This window comes from Chelon labrosus, assembly GCF_963514085.1.
Source record: "Chelon labrosus genome assembly, chromosome: 23".
Lineage (NCBI taxonomy): Eukaryota > Metazoa > Chordata > Actinopteri > Mugiliformes > Mugilidae > Chelon > Chelon labrosus.
In genome coordinates this window covers 1,881,702-1,901,644 of record NC_140356.1, presented here as the reverse complement: position 1 = coordinate 1,901,644, position 19,943 = coordinate 1,881,702, and the positions used below count along the sequence as shown (strand labels likewise).

Genomic DNA, 19,943 nt, shown 5'->3' with positions numbered 1-19,943 from the left:
AACTGTTCACTGATCAGTGGTGGTGGAGAGCCTGGTTCACACTGGAAAAGACACACATTCAGAGTTTCTGCACGTTTGCCAGGTTACATTTTGACATATCAGAGGCCTCCCCATTTTCTCTGGAGCAAGATACTCTTGAATTGTGTTGGTGTGCAAGACCTTTAAGGTTCAAGGGTTACATTGTGCTGATTAGTGCATATTACTAAATGAGTCCATTCTGTGTGTCACTGAAGGGCAATTAATTCCAACAAGATGCCAGTGGATGCACATCAAATGTGAGGCTTAAAAAATTGGCATCTGCAAATCAACAGCAGCTGCTCATTTTGACCACTAGAGGGCAAACTTGGCCACATTGAGTTACTTCAAGGAAACACAAAGCACCAGCGGATTTCTGCTCTAATCCTGATAATATGACCACCACACACAGCATCTTGTCCTTTAATCCACTAGTGTAAGATTTTTTATGTGATTTTAGCCTTTGCAGATTCATTTGGCGGCAGAAAATGTATTCTATATGTTGCACTAGCATGTCTCTGAATCTGACTGATGTAGTCTCCCTCTCTTTGCCTCTCCCTCTCACACACACACATACAAAAAGCTCTTACACTGCATCGGTGACGGTGGCTGAAAATTCTGCAGCCCCTCGAGCAAAAAAAAGAAAAAAAGAAACACAGCTGTGACACCAAGCTGCTTGTTTGAATTAGGCATGTTAAGCTTCTTCTCTACAGGTTTGGCTTCAGCTCCATCACTGCATCAAGACAACCGCTGAGTATCAAGGTTAAACCGATACACTGTATATAATGGGACAGTTTTGGTATTTTCTCCTTGTGCAGCTGCACTGTGTAATTTTTCAGTAACAGGAAGTAATGTTATTTCTGCTTCCACGCTAATAACTACGTCTGCCGCCTGACCAACGGAGCAAAAAAAAAAAAAACGGTTTTATTCATCTGGGCTTCCCTCAAGAATTATAGAATCTCATGACAGTAAAACCAAATGCAGAGGGGTTGTCTAACTGATAAGCAGAAATATCAAGATATTTGTGGCTGATATACACTGATACACAGTACAGTCAATTGTCTTTGCCTCTCAGCGTGACTTTTTTAGATAATGAGACATTAATACTGACATTAACTTTAAAGCTGCGCTGATAAATATTCGTACTTTAAAGTGTATGTTCACAAACTCAGTGATTACTACCACCTGACCTTTGAGCAGTTTTGGTTTTCGTCGACCCTGTTTCCAGATGTCGGCTGTCAGATATTATCTTCACACAGCCTACCCAGCTCCAGATAGATAAAGTTAGCCACTCGCTAGGCAACCATAGAGCATTAGCATTTTGCAGGACCAGAATTATGAATGCTCACCATATTGGTTTATGATGTTTGTCAAAGTTGTGCCCATTCCTCTGTCACCAAATGGCAAACAAGCAAAAAAAAAAAAATGCCACTCCCAGGTCACACAGGGTACACGTGTGGCCACAACCTAAGTAAGTGAGCTCGGTGGCTACTTCCTTTGCTCTTTCTGGGGGATCCTGAAGCATTATAAGCCTATGGGTATACGTACTTTGTCCAGTATGCGCTGGGTCTGCCCAGCTAGACATACAGTACCTAAAGTGCAATGCTGTCCAAGCCACATCAACTCCTTTCAGTGCAAAGGTACAATGAAAAAGATCCAATGTTTTTCTATTAGCCACTCATTGGAGCGTCCCTCCTGTCTTTGTACTTACTTTTAGGAAATGCATTGTGTTAATAACACAGCTTCATTAGCAGTGCTATTCTTCAATTAAAAAAAAAAATTTAAAAAGACCTCATCGACCTGATAAGAACACGCTCTGTGCCACTCTGTTCTAGATATCACACTGAGCGTACTGGGCTACCCGTGTCGCACACCTCCAACACATATTCTTAAGACAACCATAGAATGAAAACCATTCAAGGAAAGCAGTGACATAAATAAATGCTTAACTTTTCCCATGAGCAGAAAAATTTATATGTGATTTTCAGTGTATCTCCACCACAAATATCTGCACACTTCAGCTAAGTGGCATTGAGTTTTTAAATTGGTCAAACCCTGGTCAGTATATACACGACTTACATAGCAGTCTGCACATATTGTGGAGGTAGGGGTTGAGGGAGGTTTGGTTTAACTATTGATTGAGATGGAAAATTCCGTAAACTCTTGATCCCACTGTCAGACTGTAGCATTAAACTTCAGACGGGTTGACTGAACGGAGACACAGGAGCGTGGGTTTTGGCAGGAGGTGAGCACTTGTTGACTGCACTGACGTAGATCAGCGTGAGGACGGAGGCGGTACGGGGCCGGGGTGACGTCACAGGCTGAAGTCAAAGGTCAGGTCGGATTTGCCCATCTTCTGTCTGTACACGGCATCGAATTTTTCGTTCATGGACACTGTGAAGACGTCCTTCCACAGACCGGCGCGGCCTGCAGGGACAGGGAGGAAAGTTAATATTCTGATTGAGTTTCTGACCAGTGTGTCTTCATCACATCTTACTAAACATGTTTCAGCTGCACATTGAATACAGCTTGAGGTGGCAGACACTCACCTGCTGTGGTGTGTATGAGACACATCAGAATGACTGCCAGCTCTGTTTTAAACCTAAAGCAGAGCAAACACCAGACTTCCATACACTAAAAGAAAAGAAATAAGGGAAAACAGAAAAAAATGATGACAGAAACTATATGTAAATGAGAATGACAACATAAACTAAACTGAAAAATGGTAACAAATCATGGGATAAACATAAAAGACATCTAAATGAAATTCAAAGAGCGTTAAATTAAAAACTGCAGACCTGCAGTTTGAAATCATAAACTAGTAGGCTGGCAGAGACAGTTTATCAGAATATAAGTCTGGTAATACACCTTTTGGATTTCATTATGCGTCATCTTTCTACTAACACAGAGACAAAATACCAACAACCAATCAGAGCCATTTTGTTGCAAATAAATTCAATTCCATGGTGCTCTGGTTATAGTATGACTATGTCGCTGTTACTCTTTAGTCCACAGCTGCATAAAACTCAACCAAATAATCAGCCCGGCTGATCCCGGCAAGTTTCTGCTGCCAAAATTGTGTAGACAGTGGAAGCTGATAACATGCAGTCTGTGGTTCAAATTCAGTTTGTGGTGCAGATGGATTATGTAGCCACATAACATAGCTATAATCTTCTCAAACCTTAAGTATCAGAAAACATCTTATGAGAAAAGTTGTGAAAAAAACAACTGTACAAGCTTCCTTACTACCTACAGCCAGTGTTAGCATTGTTAGTTAGCTGCTGTCTTGAGCAACCACAGGGTTCTGTGGTGTCTTACTCAGAAACATCATTCATTCATTCATTTTCTGTAACCGCTTGTCCTGCGGGGAGGCTGGAGCCTATCCCAGCTGTCCTGAGAAAGATCTTAATATTTAAAATATGCCAGAAAATATAAGAATGAACTGGCCACTAAATTAGCTGCTAACAGGTAGCTGATGCTGGCTATTCACTTTGATGCTAAGTAATAAACCAAGCTCACAACCCTGTGTTGTGAGTTAACTTTAACAGAAAGAGGTATTTGATTTTGTATCTGTGTACTGTATGTGGGGTTTCTGTCAAGCTTTAGACAGTTAAATGGTTCCGAATTACTCTGGTTTTCTAGCTATCAGGTGCTAACCGGCTAAATCTGGCAGCACGTGTTGAGGTTCTTAAATGTGGGTGATTGGCTGAGAGGCAGTGTCGCCAGATACAGCTGACGGTCTCCAGCTGAAAAGCTGTTGAAAAACCACCAAAACACACACACAAAAAAAACGGCCAAATTATTAGACTGATAATTTGTTTAGTACTTTGACCACCCAGATTAGGCTACTTACGCTAACGTAACCAACCATAAAAGAGATCATACTCGACAAAACTGTAGCACCCAAACTCCAAGACTATCTACAGTAGCTACTACGAAGCCATTTGATGAAGTCCTGTACTCCACTGATAGGCAGACGGAGATTCTAGAAAGAAGTAGCTCAGACAACTGGGCCACACACTGCTGGTCACGTGAACACACTGTAATGTAATACAAAGGGCATCTTCCTCTTTACACAAGCAGAGCACATTCAGTGGTCAAACACGCACACGTGCACACACACACTGCCAAAGTCTACCACTGAACTCATCCTACACTCCAGTTAACGTTTCTCTCATGAAGACACCATCTATAGTAAGGTATGGTATGCCAACATCAGTGATGGGTAAAATGGTGAAGAAAGATACATAAAACTTGTGAGCCCAGTGATTCAGGAGGACATCGTGGGACATGGTTGGACAGTTTGTGCTTGTGTTGAAATTGCAAGAACATTCCAGCTTGGCAGACTGAAAGGGGAAAAGGTCTTGTGAAACTTGTGTTGAGATTCCTCAGCGTCTGTCTCTCTGTGGCAGAAGAGGCATGAATGAATTTAGCCTGTATCAGATAACCAGACCCGCTGTACAGTTTAAAATAGGTAGAGTTTCCATGTCCTTCTTAAAGATGATCACTACAGGACAAATACATATGCACTTCACACATACACAAACTGATGGTTCCATTCAGTAAAAATATACCGCAAATAATTTGTGTTGTCAAAGGATTATTCATGCCCTTAATTGTGTGATTTATTACCGTCTTTTTCAAACCCCAGTACAGTAGAAATACAAACTGATATTCTGTTCAAACTGTGTCTTCACATGACAAGCAGTGTAGGTTGTCTGAGCCGCCTCTTTCTAAAGAGTATCTTCTCACGGTATACTCCGTATGGTTCACAAAAATGAGTCTTTTGAACATTTCGTGTTGCGTTTTCCAAAATAATAACACCAAGTTTCTTGCTAGGGCTTGTCGGCCCATATTTACCTTTGCATGTGAGTTATGTATTGTGCACATCCCTGGTCTTTTAATAGCTTTGTAAGTGGAGTGTCGGTCGATATTGTGAGATCACTGATGAAATCAGGCCTCATCTAATGGCTCTAACTAAGTTTACATTCTATTTCCTTTCAGTATCATGTTCTGATGGTTTTATATGTCTTTTATCTCAAATGTATTGATGACTTTTATCCGATTTGGCATTTCCACTGTGATGTGGTAGCATTTGCACCTATTTAAGGAAATTTGAAGTAGACTGTTTCCTGGAAACTTCATGTCTGTGTTTTTTTCTTTTTTTTTTCAATATATGAGTGAATGGAGTAGTTGTGCAATACTCTGCTTGTTGAACTAAATAATTCCTTTCATACATTTTCTCCGGAGTACTTGGAATTTGCTGTGCTGCTTTTCCATTTAATTTAGGGACATTCCGAAATTCCTAATCTTACACATCAAGACTGGTGCCACAAAGCTAAAGTTGTTTGTGCTACTTGTATTGCGTTTCTGTATTGATCTGTATGTATCTGTGTTCCAATTTGATCTCAAGGGGGTCGGACCATAAGAATAGCATAATAACCTATAAATAACAACTTCAAATTTCCCCTTTGCTTTATTACAAATAAGTACAAGTACTGTGTGAAAATGTTTACATTTAATAAACTCCTACTCATGAATAACCTGAAATTTCCTAAGAAAATTAAGTGAAATTTCAACAATTGTATGCCTCAAAGCTACAAAACATTTAGTAACAGGTATCTGGAACTGAAACAGTATTTCACTTTACTTTCACTATTTCATCGTTTTAGAACAACAAGTTTATACATGAAGGTTGTGGCAGGAGCAACGGGAAGTTCCGCCAAAACATACTCTTAATCTGAAATCCTATCTGCCACAGTGTTTCTCATCAGGTTTAGGTTGGCAAAAGGCTGTCGCTTCTCAGGACATATGATTTCTGCAGCCTTCATCACGCCAGTTTTCACAAACTCACCCTCACAGTATGGCTTTGATGCTAATGCTATTTAGCTAGCAACAAGGTAACTAGCTTCCACTGCTGCAACTCGGATAAAACAGTAATTTACCCTCTCTTTTCTCAGTCGTCCTTGCAGTATGTTGTATTTTTTGCCATGATGTGTCTCATAGCCGAATATTATATTCTTTCAGCGCTGAAACTTGCTGCATACACACCAAAGCACGCAGGTTTCCCATTCACCTCGGTGAATAAATAGGAATCGGTCCTTTTTTTTTTTTGGAAATCTCGACACTCTATGTCCACCTTTCTCCTTTTAGACAAAGACATTTCGGTAATGAAGGTGCCATGGAGGGTAATTTTGACGGCAAAAGAGCGTGTACAATTATGGCACCAGACTCCGCGTTGCTGCCATCTGCTGTTTATTTCTGGGTATCAGTGTTGTTTATGTACGCAACTTTGACTAAACCATAGCGGAAAAATTGGTTGTCTTCTATGAAATTTTAGCACTTCGCAAATTCATCCCACGGGCCAGATTAGACCCTCTGGCGGGCCGGATTTGGTCCGCAGGCCATAAATTTGACACCCCCGATCTATGTTGTGGGCATTTTGAAGGCGTTTTCTTAATTAGCTTGTGTTTCGTCTATTTGCAAGTGTTTTTTTTTAAGTTGAAGTGTGTTGCCCTCTCGGCCACCATGCAAAGTAAGGTCTAATCCCAACTTGCAACAAGTAGTGTATATAGCTACAGTAGCTAGGTCTGGAACAGTAAGAAAGTGATTCAAACTTCTTAGCAATTACATCAATAATTTTGTTCTTAGCAACTCTTCTGGTTTCGGAGTTTGGCCCTGTTGGACATGCTGTGAAGAGCACTGCTTTCTACTTTCTGTCCCACTCACCCCTGCAGATGGACAGAGCCTCCGAGTTGCAGCACTGCTCGATGAGCTGGTTGCAGCTCTCCACCATTCCCTCCAGCTGAGCCTTGTCACACGAAACACCCAGGAACCGAGCCAACTGTTCCACCAGTGTCCCCAGATCCTGGTGAGAGGGAGAGGACGGGCGGCAAGAAAAAAAGCAGAGATATAGAAATGTGAAATCCATTAATGCAATAATCACAGACAAATTCAAAGAAGACTGTGTCCTTCTTTCATTACAAAATAATACCCGGCAGTGATTCTGCTTCCATGAATGGCATCCACCCACGGACAGAGAGAACACACTGTTCCCTTTGCTTACTCAATCTATTGGCACAAAGGTTAGAAACACTGGCTGTAGACATACAGTTTACTGATCAGCAACCACATTAAAACCACTGACAGGAAAAGTGAACAATATTCATGATCCAAAGGTAGCTATCAATGAGTGAATTAAGTAGCAAGTGAACAGTCAGTTCTTGCAGTTGATGTGTTTGAGATGTTTCATGATAACAGTATTTCCTGAAGGCTACAGCCACTTTCAGGATAATGCACTCTGGCACACCGAACAAAATGCTAGGGAATGGTTGAGGAACATAACAAAAAGTTCAGTGTGCTGGCTTAGTCTCCAAATGAATCAGAAAACCCTTTCAGATGGAGGCTCCACCTAGCAATTCATAGCAATTCATAGGAAGGGGGTTGTTCGGAATCCTAAAGCCATGCTGGTTGTGCGCCTGTACTGAGCTAATATCATTATGCTAACATGCTCACAGTGACAGCTAACAACAAGCTAACATGAATGATTAGTAAACAGCAGGGGCAGACTGGGACAAAAAATCGGCCCTGGCATTTTGGACCAGACTGGCCCACCACATTTGATAACGCACACCTTTTCTGTCTTTTTAATCTCTTTAATGTGTATACCAACTGTGCAACTCTTTAAAACCACGTACCTTAAGCCATGCAATGAGTTAACGTGAATCAGTGAGAGTGGACACATTAAATACTTCCAAAAAGTGTCAAACAATTAACAGCCTGATAACGAAATCAGAATTCTGTCCGCTGACTTACTGTTCATGTTATTGAGTAGTGGCTTTAAATTTACTAATACGCCTAGAATTATTGGATTCTCTTGTAAAGTGGTGCACAGCTGCATTGGTATAACATAGACAATAGACAAAATGATATAATTTTTAAAAGTGTGCTTTTCTTTCATTTCTGTACATTGTCCCTAACCACCTACATAAAAACTGCCTAACACATTTTTCCAGGGCCAAAAAGTAGCTTAGCCTTGGGCTAGCCTACTACCCCACAAACAATAATAGTAATGCCTGCTGACTTACTGTTACTGTTGGTGAATGGTGGTTTTAAGTGTTCTCACATTCAAGACTATTTAGTTCAGGATGGAAGACATAAAAGTACTAACCTAGGCTTATTTTCTCATCCAGTCAGTGTACACAATGTCTAATAAATAGCCACCAGTGATAAGGATGTTAGCTAATTTCACCTGTGTTTACAATACGAACTAACTTGGCCATAGAACAATAGCCACATTTATTTTATTGAAGTTTTATCATTTTATCAGATTTACCAAGGGGCTGGGTTGCTTTAGCTTACTCATTACATAGCCTAAGCTTACCGCACGTTCTACTACATGTTCCTGTTCACTGTGAGTGCTGCTGCCAGACCTGCTGTCGCCACCACCACCACTGTCATCAGCCACAGGAGCTGATGAAGGTCCTGCCGTGGCAAACATGTCTGTAATTTTGGCACATTTGGCAGCGTATTCTTAAAGAGAAAGTTTCTTTTTTTTTGTCTCGCAGTTTCTCTGCGCCTCCTTTTGCATTTTCTCTTCATGTCAGAAGATCCTAACGGATAACATTACGATCGTTACCATCCTACATTGCACTTCACACCAGCGCACTGAGCCAAAGGGAGGAGGTGTTTCATGATAAGATTAGGCCAGCCCCGTGTCAGTCAAGAAAATAAAGAATGCACATAACATATGCACAACCGTAGCATGTTGGCCCACCATTAAAATGCCCGGTATGCCAGATGGCCAGTCCGTCTCTGGTGCACAGTGTAATAGAAGGTACACTGTACCGTCAGTGTACCGTCTCTGGTGTACAGTGTAACAGAAGGTACACAGTGTACCTTCTATTACACTATACACCAGAGACAGTGTAATAGAAGGTACGATGGAAGGTACAGTGGAAGGTAATGGGAATGTCATTTAAAAAAACATATGAAATAAGATGCTGAATAGTAAACTTTAGGGGTGCCGGTAGATGTACTAGCTGTTTCGACCTGTCTGCAGTCGATATGGCCAAGGAGCTTTGGAATACTAGTTTAAAAAGCAGCTTCGGGATTTTGCAGTCACTGGTTTGCAGTCGCTACCTACACAGGGTTTCAGGTGCTTTGAACAAGGATAGTCCCCAAACTGTGGTGGCATTTCCCACAACGACAGAATGTATAAATGCTGATACAAACATATAGTAATAACTTCTTTTTCTATTGCTATTCTTATGTGTCTATATTATTGTGTGTCTGTTGGAACTTAAGTGATGTATATGTCTATTGTCACATTATTATACGTCTATTGTGACTTATGTGCCCGCTAAACAGTTTTTTGTCGTTTTAAACAATGCCAAAGAACATCTATCTACTTCTATTCTAGTCTAATAATAACACACATTTATGTTTGACTGTTGGCTGCGTGTAGCAATATCATTTAATTTCATTTCAGTTCATTTGGATTGGTGTTTGTGTCCATCTAGGGGCCCATTCAGTCCTTGCATTCAGATCCGATCTAATCACGTGAAAGACAGGTGTGAACACCCTCAGGGTCTCTCTCTCTCAACTTCTATATTTTTTGCACCTAATGCTCCATTCTCCACTGTTGACTAACTGCAAACTGGTCTGTAGATTAACGTATGACACTGTGGGTTTATCAGAAGTTTTGCCGCCTACTTCTGCTGAAAACAATATTAATAAGAACAGTAAGATTGTGATTCTAGTTGGAAGTGACAACAATAAGCTAAAAGAAGCTTTGCAGAGATGACAGGAGATAATTCTGTGTGGATCCCTTTACATAACCTAATCACGTGTGGCATTGATATAAAAATATTGCATTGGGTATCTTAAAATATATATCACATACACTGTGTGTCTATTTTGTTATCATGTCTCAGCATTTTGTAATTTTACAATAAAAACCAAAACCCAAAACTGTGTTTTCTTCTCCGTTAAGTCCTCAGTAACCTCTTGTGAGACTCGCCTATCTTCAGAAGAGTCACATGAGTGAGTTGCCTTGTACAACGGATAAGAACAGATAATCTAATAAAGGGACCTTTGGCAAAGCAAAGAGCACGTATTGATTTGACATATCCTGGATTTCCGGCGCAAAAAACATAGATAGGATACGTGGGTCTGCCACGTTGTGCAAAATAAGGTATAGCGGGTCGAATGCAAGGTTAAAGTAAGTTAGAGTTGTGGGGGAAGTGAAAGGGCTTGAGGGTTATTCTCTTTCAATACCACTTCCAATCAGATTATCATTATTTTCCGAACATAATCTCTAACTGGCATATTTAAAGAAAAACAAAACATCAGTGTAAAATTTAACACATCCAATACATCATGTGAGTTTGACCTCAAAAGTCCAAGGCTTCAAAAATAGCAAAATTGCATTTTGCTCATATTGTGCTTTCAATTTGAATGAATGGAATGTATCTCATTCCTATTATTCTAATTTCACATCATTGTGGCAAGGATATTTCATGATCTCAGCGCTTGGGTGTTGCCTCTTTCAATTTTCCGGGGAAGAAAGGCTAAACATGCTAGACATACTGCTAAATAATTATGAAATAAAAACAGTTTGTCATGCCATGAGATTGGGAACCATGCAGCAGCTCATGTATGTGTGTGTGGCTCATTTTGGTGTGAATTGTCCTTTAACAGTTAGCCGCTGACCTGAAACTTCTTTATGACTGGTTGCTTCACATGTCCCAATTCTATTATCCGTGCATTGTATTCATGTGTACTGTTAGTCATTTACTCACTTACTCATATTTGTGTCTGTGTTGTAATTTGATCGTATCAAGGCTGTATTCGGTAGCACGCGCAGAAAAACGCACTGACTTACTTTTGCTATCTAAATTACACCAAACAATCTGTGAAACCAACCGTCGGGGCCAGGCTGCTGGGATAAGAGTTCATGTTGCATAAAGCTGAGATAAGAGCTAGAAAAAGGAGGCTAAAAATGTCACAGGAGACGGTCAAGTTACCTTGTACATGTCTTCGTATTTCAAGAAGAGGACATTAGAGTCCATGCGATGTTCCCAAAATTCCTGAACATGTTCAAACCAGGAACCATATCCCACTGCAGAAGAAAGGACAGACGGATGGACTAGACATAATAACACAGGGGTTCTATAAAGTGGACTAGATGGAAGGGCACAGTGTCCTACTACAACCCACATACTTACGCTTGTCATTCATGAAGCGCCGGCAGAACTCCTGGAAGGTTCCCCGGTAGCTCATGGTCCTGAGAGAGCGGTGGAACTGGTAGTAGGACACCACCAGGTCCTTAGGGTTTCGAGCCATGTAGATCACCTGGAACAGAGCCACAACAGTAATTGATGGCAACTTCAGTGTTTTGATCCAGTGTTTTGGTTTCCAGTATAATAAAAGTGAGGACCAAGTCTGATGACACCTGTGACGCCTACCTCTACATCACCCCCTTAATACAATAAAAAGTCAAAGCGACTTTCACATATCACATTCCAGTCCCAGTACACTGACCTTGGCCTCTCCGTTGTGCATGGCCGTAGGGAGGAATCGGTAGGGAAGATGGCTTTTGATCAAACGAGGGGATGTCAGCTCCTGTTGAAACGCAGAGGAAGTCAACTTCAACATACTCTTATCAGTCCTGGAGAATGATCTGGAACTGCCAGGTTATCTTATCTCTCCACCCTTACATGTAATCTGTAGCTACAGTTCTTGGAATTTTTTTTTTTTTTTTTTTTGTCTAGGAATAATATGTCATTCATTCTTTTGCAACGCAGCAAATCTTAATCTAAGGGCTTCCACCATCTCAGGGCTCCCACCATCCTCGATTGGCCAATGTTGGTAATCTGATCTCCGTTACATGACTGTACCTGGATAATGTCCAGCCCAGGTTGTGGGTATTCTAAGACAGGCAGCTGTTCATCAATGTTCATAAGGCCGATCTCGTCAGGGTCTGCTCCCTGACTCACTAGATACACAACCTCCTGAAGTAGACTGGTGCCTGCAAGGACAGAGGAGAAAGAAAGTCAGGACATGACAGGAGAAGTAAATAACACTGACCATCCTGTGACAATCCAATGTTCTGCTGTGAAACTTCTGGACCTGGCATTCATGTGGATGTTACTTAGACATGAGTCCAATCTGATATTCCACACACTTCACTGGAAAAAACAGTAACAGTAAACAGTTCTTATAATACAATCAAGCGTTGACTATAGATTGTCATCACATCAATATAAAACCTAAAGGACACAGCTTTGTGAAGCCACAAGAAAAGTAATGTCTCAGGGTTTTAACAAATGGTGGTCAGCTCCCCCATGTTGGCTTCTTGATAACCTGAGTGCTTGCCAAACGGTTGACGTGAGCAACACTGAACGTTCTCACATAGACTCATGCTATGAAACCAAATCCATCACGTAACAAGGATTTGGGACAGTTTTCTCTACAAGCTTTCTCGTCCTACAAGAAATCTATTATTTCAGATTAGTACCAGTTGTGAGGTCTTTTTGAATTCATGAAAGGGTTTGGTTGTGTTCGATACGCGAGAAACATCAGATGCTTACAAATAAAAATCAAAAAACTGCAGAAGCCAGGGATAAAAAGATTAACTGAGAACGTCAAATTAAGTATTAACTCCTTCAGATTCAGATCCGGACCATTGTCCCCAGTACATATTGAAAGTTCCAGATTGGCAGTATCAGCCAAAAGTTTGGACACATTTCCTGGTTCAATGTTTTGTCTTTATTTTTATTATTTTCTACATTGTAGATTCATGTTAAAGACATCAAAACTATGGAGGAACACATATGGAATTATGTTGCCACATTCTGCTTTAGCTTTGATGATAGCTTAGCACATTATTGACATTCTCTCAATCAGCTTAATGTGGTAGTCACCTAGACTGGTTTTCTAACAGTCTTGAAGGAGTTCTCAGAGGTGTTGAGCACTTGTTGGCTGCTTTGCCTTCATTCTGCGGTCCAACTCATCCCAAACCATTTAGTTTGTGTGTACCGTAAGTTGTTTGATTGTGGAGGCCAGGTTATCTTGGTAAGCACCACATCACTCTCCTTCTTGGTCAAAAAGGCCTTACATAGTTTCACCAACATGTCGACACCATCACCCCTCCTCCTTCATGCTTCACGGTAGTAACCACACATGTTAAAAACATGCGCTCATCTTTTTTCTGTGTCTCACAATATCATCTGACCAAAGTACAAATTTCCACTGGTGTTTCTTGGCCCAAGCAATTCTCCTCTTCTTGTCCTTTCACAGTAGTGGCTTCTTTGCAACCATTTGTGCATGACAAGAAGGCTCTGGAGAGAGTCATCAAATCTGTGCAGATCATCATTAGAACACAGCTTCCCACAGTCCCCAACTCATTTAGAAACAGATGTCTGTGCAAAGCCTCTAATATCACACAGGCCTGCTCCCACCCAGGCAACAGCCTCTTTACACTGCTCCTCTCTCTGGGAAGCAGTAGAGAGAAATCAAAGCTCGCACCTCCAGGCTCTTAAACAGTTGTTACAAAAGCAATAAGTGAGCTAAATGATTGAGACTCTGGACTGTGCAATCCATAGCGCAATTTCAATGTGCAATAACTGATTAATACTTGATACTATTACTTAGCAATATAGGTACATACATAGTTCATTGGCATGCATCAAGCAGAGAAAACATCTAAGGAGACTGCAGAAACTACTAAAACTGGGTTGAGAACTGTCCAAAGCATTATTAAAAACTGGAAGGATAGTGGGGAACCATCGTCTTCGAAAAAAATCCTGATTGATTGTGATCAGCGATCACTTAAACGTTTGATGAAATCAAATCGCAGAAAAACAACAGTTTTTAGAACTCAGGGCTATGTTTAATAGTGAAAGTAAGAACATTTCCACTTGTACAGTGCAAAGGGAACTCAAGGGATTGGGACTGAACAGCTGTGTAGCCTTAAGAAAACCACTAATCAGTGAGGAACTGGGAAAAAAAGGCTCCAATTTGCTAAGGAGCTTAAAGATTGGACTCTGGAGCAATGGAAGAAGGTCATGTGGTCTGATGAGTCCAGATTTACCCTGTTCCAGAGTGATGGGGGCATCAGGGTAAGAAGAGAGGCAGATGAAGTGATGCACCCATCATGCCTAGTGCCCACTGTACAAGCCTGTGGGGGCAGAGCTATGATCTGGGGTTGCTGCAGTTGATCAGGTCTAGGTTCAGCAACATTATGTGGCCAAAGAATGAGGTCAGCTGACTACCTGAATATACTGAATGATCAGGTTATTCCATCAATGGATTTTTTTCTTCCCTGATGACACAGGCATATTCCAAGATGACAATGCCAGGATTCATCGGGCTCAGATTGTGAAAGAGTGGTTCAGGGAGCATGAGACATCATTTTAACATGGATTGGCCACCACAGAGTCCAGACCTTAACCCCATTGAGAATCTTTGGGGAGAAGGATTTGCACAGTGGTCAGACTCTCACATCATCAATACAAGATCTTGGTGAAAAATTAATGCAACACTGGATGGAAATAAATCTCTAAATAGCTTTTAGAAAAGGGGAAACAAACAATTTGGCAGATTTAACTTCAAATATTTGCTGACCCATCCATCCACACCGACCTCCCCCCTGTGCCAAATCTGTGGCTCTATAACTATGCTACCTAACTCACTCCATTGTACTACAATGTTCCACAAGCACTAGAAGGTGCTGTTGCTTAAAGGTCATTTGAAGGCCTTTACTGAAAGTAAGTTGCTTGTGTGCATAAGTTGCTAGTGTCTAATATGCAACTAGAGCACCTCTCAGTGCATGATCATCCCACACATCTGAGATTAGGGTGTTCGCAGTGCAGTGCAGTGCGTTGCAGGGGTATACCGCCTGCAGGGAGACATGACTGAGCATATGCCTGCTGTCAAAATATTAAAGTCACTGCAATCATATCATTGCAGTTAAGCCACAGTGCTTCCCATTGGCCGAGACTAGTCACATGTGAGCCAATAGCATTATAGCTCTGCAGCATCTCTGCCACGTGGCCTGCCATGTGCTTTTTTTTCCCTCTGCGCCAGAAGCGAGAGTCATAACAACACAGAGCAGAAGGACGAAAGCAATGAACTTAACAAGTTAACACAATGACACATTTGTCTCCATCCACAAAGATCAGTCCCCAACATGGACTCTGGTACGTACAAATTCATCACATAATAACTTTAATCCAGTGGACAGAAAAACCGATGGGACACAGAAGAGAGGCCAGCCGCATGCAAGGCACACCAAGTACAGATCAGGCACTAACTGTTCTTATCTACAAAACAGACCTTACTGTGACAAACTAATGAAAACATTATTCTTGTAATCTGTGCCCAGACTGATTCCTGAATTTCTTTTAGCCCTGATGATCTCAACCGATGTCACTGGCATGTCCTGGAGGTGTCTTAGTCTTTCATTTATTAGGTATATATAATATTCTCAGTTGGGTTTGTTCATTAACTCAGTTTCATAAAGTAACCGCAATAAAAGCTTGAATGAGGGTACTTTTTTTTAGCTGTAGGGGTGTAGTCTGCGTTTGCACATTCAGTTGCAGTATCTCACAACAGAAAGGCTGTCAGGAAACTGAACTCTCTCTCTCCTCCTACTGTCCACTCACTGGACTGTAATATCCCCCAAACACATATATAATATGTATATATACATAGATCAGGCATAACATTAAAACCACTGACAGGAGAAGTGAATAACTTCTTGTGGCAATTCAGTGTTCTGCTGGGAAACTTTCAGACCTGGCATTCATTGGTGTGGACCAGACACCCCCACCCCATAGCAATGACTCTCCTTGACGGCAGCAGCCATCCCCAGCAGGATGCAGCCTGACACAGGCACACACACACAAAAACGCTTTAGAAACAGCACAAGGTGTTGACTTGGCCTCCAAATTCACTAGATCCCAAAATGATCAAGTATCTGTGGGATGATCCACAGAGGCCAATCCCCTTGACCCACAGAACCCAAAGGCTCCCCTCTAACAACATTCTGTTGCCAGACACCACAGGACACCCTCAGAAGGCTAATGTCCATTCTCTGATGAGTCACAACTGTTTTGGAGGCACAACGGAGACCTACAGTAGATATATAAAGCTGATTTTTGACTAAATTGGATCAACAATTGACTCTGACCTATAACTATGCAAAGTTGGTTCTAGCAAACACAATACAAACTCATACACAAATACTTTTTAATATTATTACAGGTATGACTCAACTTTACTTTACTTTAACAGGGCAACTGAAAAATCAGACCCCGAACCTACTCAAGTGCATTTCACAGCTAACTGTGTGCTATCTTACTAAACATCATGTGAAACCACAGTATGAATATGTAACACTGTTTCAGCAGTACATCTGTGGATGATACGACTCATGAGTGACTAACCGAAGACCCAGCAAACAGCCTTATCTGAATATGAGCCGTTATGCATTTGCACTCGCGATTCTGCAGTCAGCATGAGAGGTACTGAATCCCAGTGAATCATGAAGAGTTAGCACATGGGCTCTCTGGGTGCTGTGAGATGGGAGGACGCAGCAAAGAACTGTTTGCTGGCAGTGCCAAACCTAAACAAGAAGGGGCATGCTCTGTTAGACACAGGCGTTTGGCTCTACTGTTTTCTCTCGCTGTGTCATGGAACAGAATGTGTGCTATGGTATGGTGCAGCAACACTCCATGATTCCTTCGCTAACATCAGCATATAAGTACGCCATTGTATCTATGCTGTTCCCCATTACCTATTTGTGACCTGGCTTTCAAAATCTTTAATTTTTCGGCTTCTGGCGTGGTGTTTTAAATATAAAACCCTGACATACCAGCTATTACATTTCGTTTCAGGTGCAACATGGAGAAGCTTGATCCATGGATCAGCATGACTCAACAATAGCAATCTTGACTACGCCAATGAGGGATGGAGATCTGGGTGGGAGGCAGAGCGGATTGTCCACAAACCACAAGGTTAGTGGTTTGATCCCTGGTGAATGGATCACACTGAACCCCGTGGAGGTGGACCATGACCACGAGTCCCAGAAATGGAGTGAGCATTACCAGCGCTACAGTAATTATCTTAATTGTATTTTGCCCTACGTACCACATATGATCAACAAAGGGATATAAAGTATGATCTTCTTCTCCTCCTTTCGACTTTTCCCTTCTGGGGTTCGCCACAGCGAATCGTCTGCTTCCATCTCTTTCTATTTTCTGCATCCTCTTCTCTCAGACCAACTGCCTTTATGTCCTCCTTCACTGCATACAGTAGTAGTCTTTGGTCTTCCTCTAGACCTCCTGCCTGGCAGCTCTAACCTCAGCATCCTTCCACCAATATCCCTCCTCTGAACATGTCCACAGCATCTCAACCTGGCCTCTCTAACTTTATCTCAGAGGGATATAATGTACGATAATTTGATCACTTTGCAAACTTGTATTCAGTGTGGTAATCAGTCTAGGCTATTGCTTCCTCTCTGGATGATTCTTTTTCTGTTTTATGGTGGTTGGTGCATTACCGCCTACCTTCTGAACTGGAGTGGGTCTTATGCACTAATCTTCCCACACTGTATCCTTTTAGGATAGTACAACAATCCTGCATCTGTGTTCCTGCAGTTACGTCTTTCCAGCCAACCCTGCTTGTTGCGGTGATGAACATGGTGGGTTCTACAATTATAGTCGTGAGTTTATTGAAAGAACTATGGTTTCAATGTAAGGGCATTTTTATTTCAGTGAGGAAAACTATGCCTTCCATAGATCATAGAATTATATCAACACATATTACAATATGGCTATTTGTTTCTCTAGGGTTGTGATACAATTAATTTAAGCTTTTGTGACGTTTCTCAGTTGAGGCTACATCTCAAATTAAGATGGCGATGTTTAGACAGATAAAAATAAGTAAAGTAAGCTGCATCTTTCGTAACACCTTCATTAAGGGATCATATTTTCACGCTTTAAGAAGCCTATAACGTGACTCTTCTGACCTTCTGTGAATGAACAGAAGCCATGCCAGGTTTAGATTACTCTTTAGGTTACATTTACTGTATGTTTAGTGCACCAATGCTGATACTATACACCTCCCTTTGTCATCTTAATTTTCTATGTGCCATGATATTGATCAGTTTGGGATCTAGTGAATTTGGAGGCCAGGTCAACATCTTGTGCTGTCTGTCATGTTCTTTGAGTTGTTCCTAAAGCGTTTTTGTGTGTGTGTCTGTGTCAGGCTGCATCCTGCTGGGGATGGCTGCTGCCATCAAGGAGTGTCATTGCTATGGGGTGGGGGTCTGGTCTAGGTGGGTGCTACATGTCTAAATAACATCCACATGAATGCCTGGTCCAGAAGTTTCCCAGCAGAACATTGCATTGTCACAAGACGGTCTATGTTATTTACATCTCCTGTCAGTGGTTTTAATGTTAATGTACAGTCTTGCCTCTCACTATGCCTCCTGTTAATTCATCCCAGGATGCTGTGCCTGTGTTTATTTGCAGTTGATTTTGTCTCCTGGGTTTTTGTGAGCCTTGGCCTTTTTGGATTATACCTTGTCCTAATTTTTCCTTTGGATTTCTTCTGCTCATTCCCTGTCTGTTTGTCTTAGATCCAGTCTTACGAAATGAATGCATCTCCATTAAAGTCAAAGACAAAACACAGATTAAAATACAAGAATACTGTAGTACTAAAGCTTAAATACACACACATTGTTCCTGAGGTTATGACTGCAGCAGAATATGACCAACTATTCTGCTGTCACACAAAGACACGTGTAGACCACGTGTTTTTGGTGATCACGTTTACATTTCTCCACTACAGGGTTATAAACAGCTTCTCATAAACGGAGGGATGAGATTCTTAACCAGGGCAATTATTAACTTAGGCCTTCTGCACGAACTGACTGAGAGCTACAGCTGCCCACCAGAAGTCACATGACCGGACCCACCCACCGCACGGCAGGGCACCGCGCACTGTGGACCGTCTGCGGCAGCGCTGCGCAATGACGCTCCGAACCTGGATGTAAACACCAACTTCCCGAACTGCGCGTGTGATGGAGGTGGACCGCCAAGGCCAGAATGGACGAGCAGACTAAACTGAAGCAATGCAGCTGGGAATGTATGCATTTAGATTGTCTGACTGATTCATACATTGCTCATAATGACATAAGCGGCATTCTGTAACAGCTTGATATGAGGCCTATAAACTGTAGTTTTGCTGCACAATTGCGATATCAACAGCAATATTAGCTGGATTACGGTGCTCCACCCACCGCTATTAAACATGAACCACGACCAGACCTGCAACTTTAATGGTGGTTGTGATCTGTAGACTTAGTTGCGTAAAATGAACCCTATGACCGACGCAGGGAAGACATTTGGTCGCCCTGTAGTGTATTGTAAAACTTTGATAATAACACTGGCGCCTGCAGAGAACGCTGCAGCAGCGAGCTGCAAGAAATCTGCACCGTGCAGAGGGTGACGCAGAGGCTTGTTTACCTGACTTCGGGTAGGTGACAATCCATATGTCGCTACTTCTGAGGGAGAAGTTGGCGATCTCCTCCATCTTCCCCCTGCAGAAGGGCGGCAGCCGCACTCCATCAAACTCGAAGTATTTGCTCTCAAACTCAATCGGCGTGCTCGGCGTGTCTGCCTCGCTCTCGGCCATCCTCGAAACGAGCCGCCAGTGCAAGAAAAAGAGAAGGCGCACACCCACGCGAACAGTTCGGACTTTTGGAATTTAAAAAAATAAAATAAAAAAATCAAAGATGCGGCAGCTGGTGCTGATGGTGAGGCGGACTTGAAACGCCACTGCCTCTCGGATGCTGGGGGTTGCTATCCAAGCTGCACGACAGGCAGAGGGGAGTCGACCTAGAGCCAATCGCGCTGGGG

General features: G+C 41.9%; 1 protein-coding gene across 1 annotated transcript; it reads right to left on the bottom strand.

Annotated features, from left to right (window-relative positions):
* Window positions 1-2,132: 2,132 nt before the first annotated feature.
* On the bottom strand, window positions 2,133-19,719 carry sult4a1 (sulfotransferase family 4A, member 1; the record flags this gene model as incomplete). Its single annotated transcript, XM_084573028.1, has 7 exons — window positions 2,133-2,442; window positions 6,745-6,883; window positions 11,043-11,137; window positions 11,244-11,370; window positions 11,560-11,640; window positions 11,916-12,046; window positions 19,551-19,719. 7 exons carry the CDS (start codon window positions 19,717-19,719, stop codon window positions 2,330-2,332), a joined length of 855 nt encoding a protein of 284 aa, XP_084429154.1. The 3' UTR covers window positions 2,133-2,329.
* Between the last annotated feature and the right edge of the window lie 224 nt (window positions 19,720-19,943).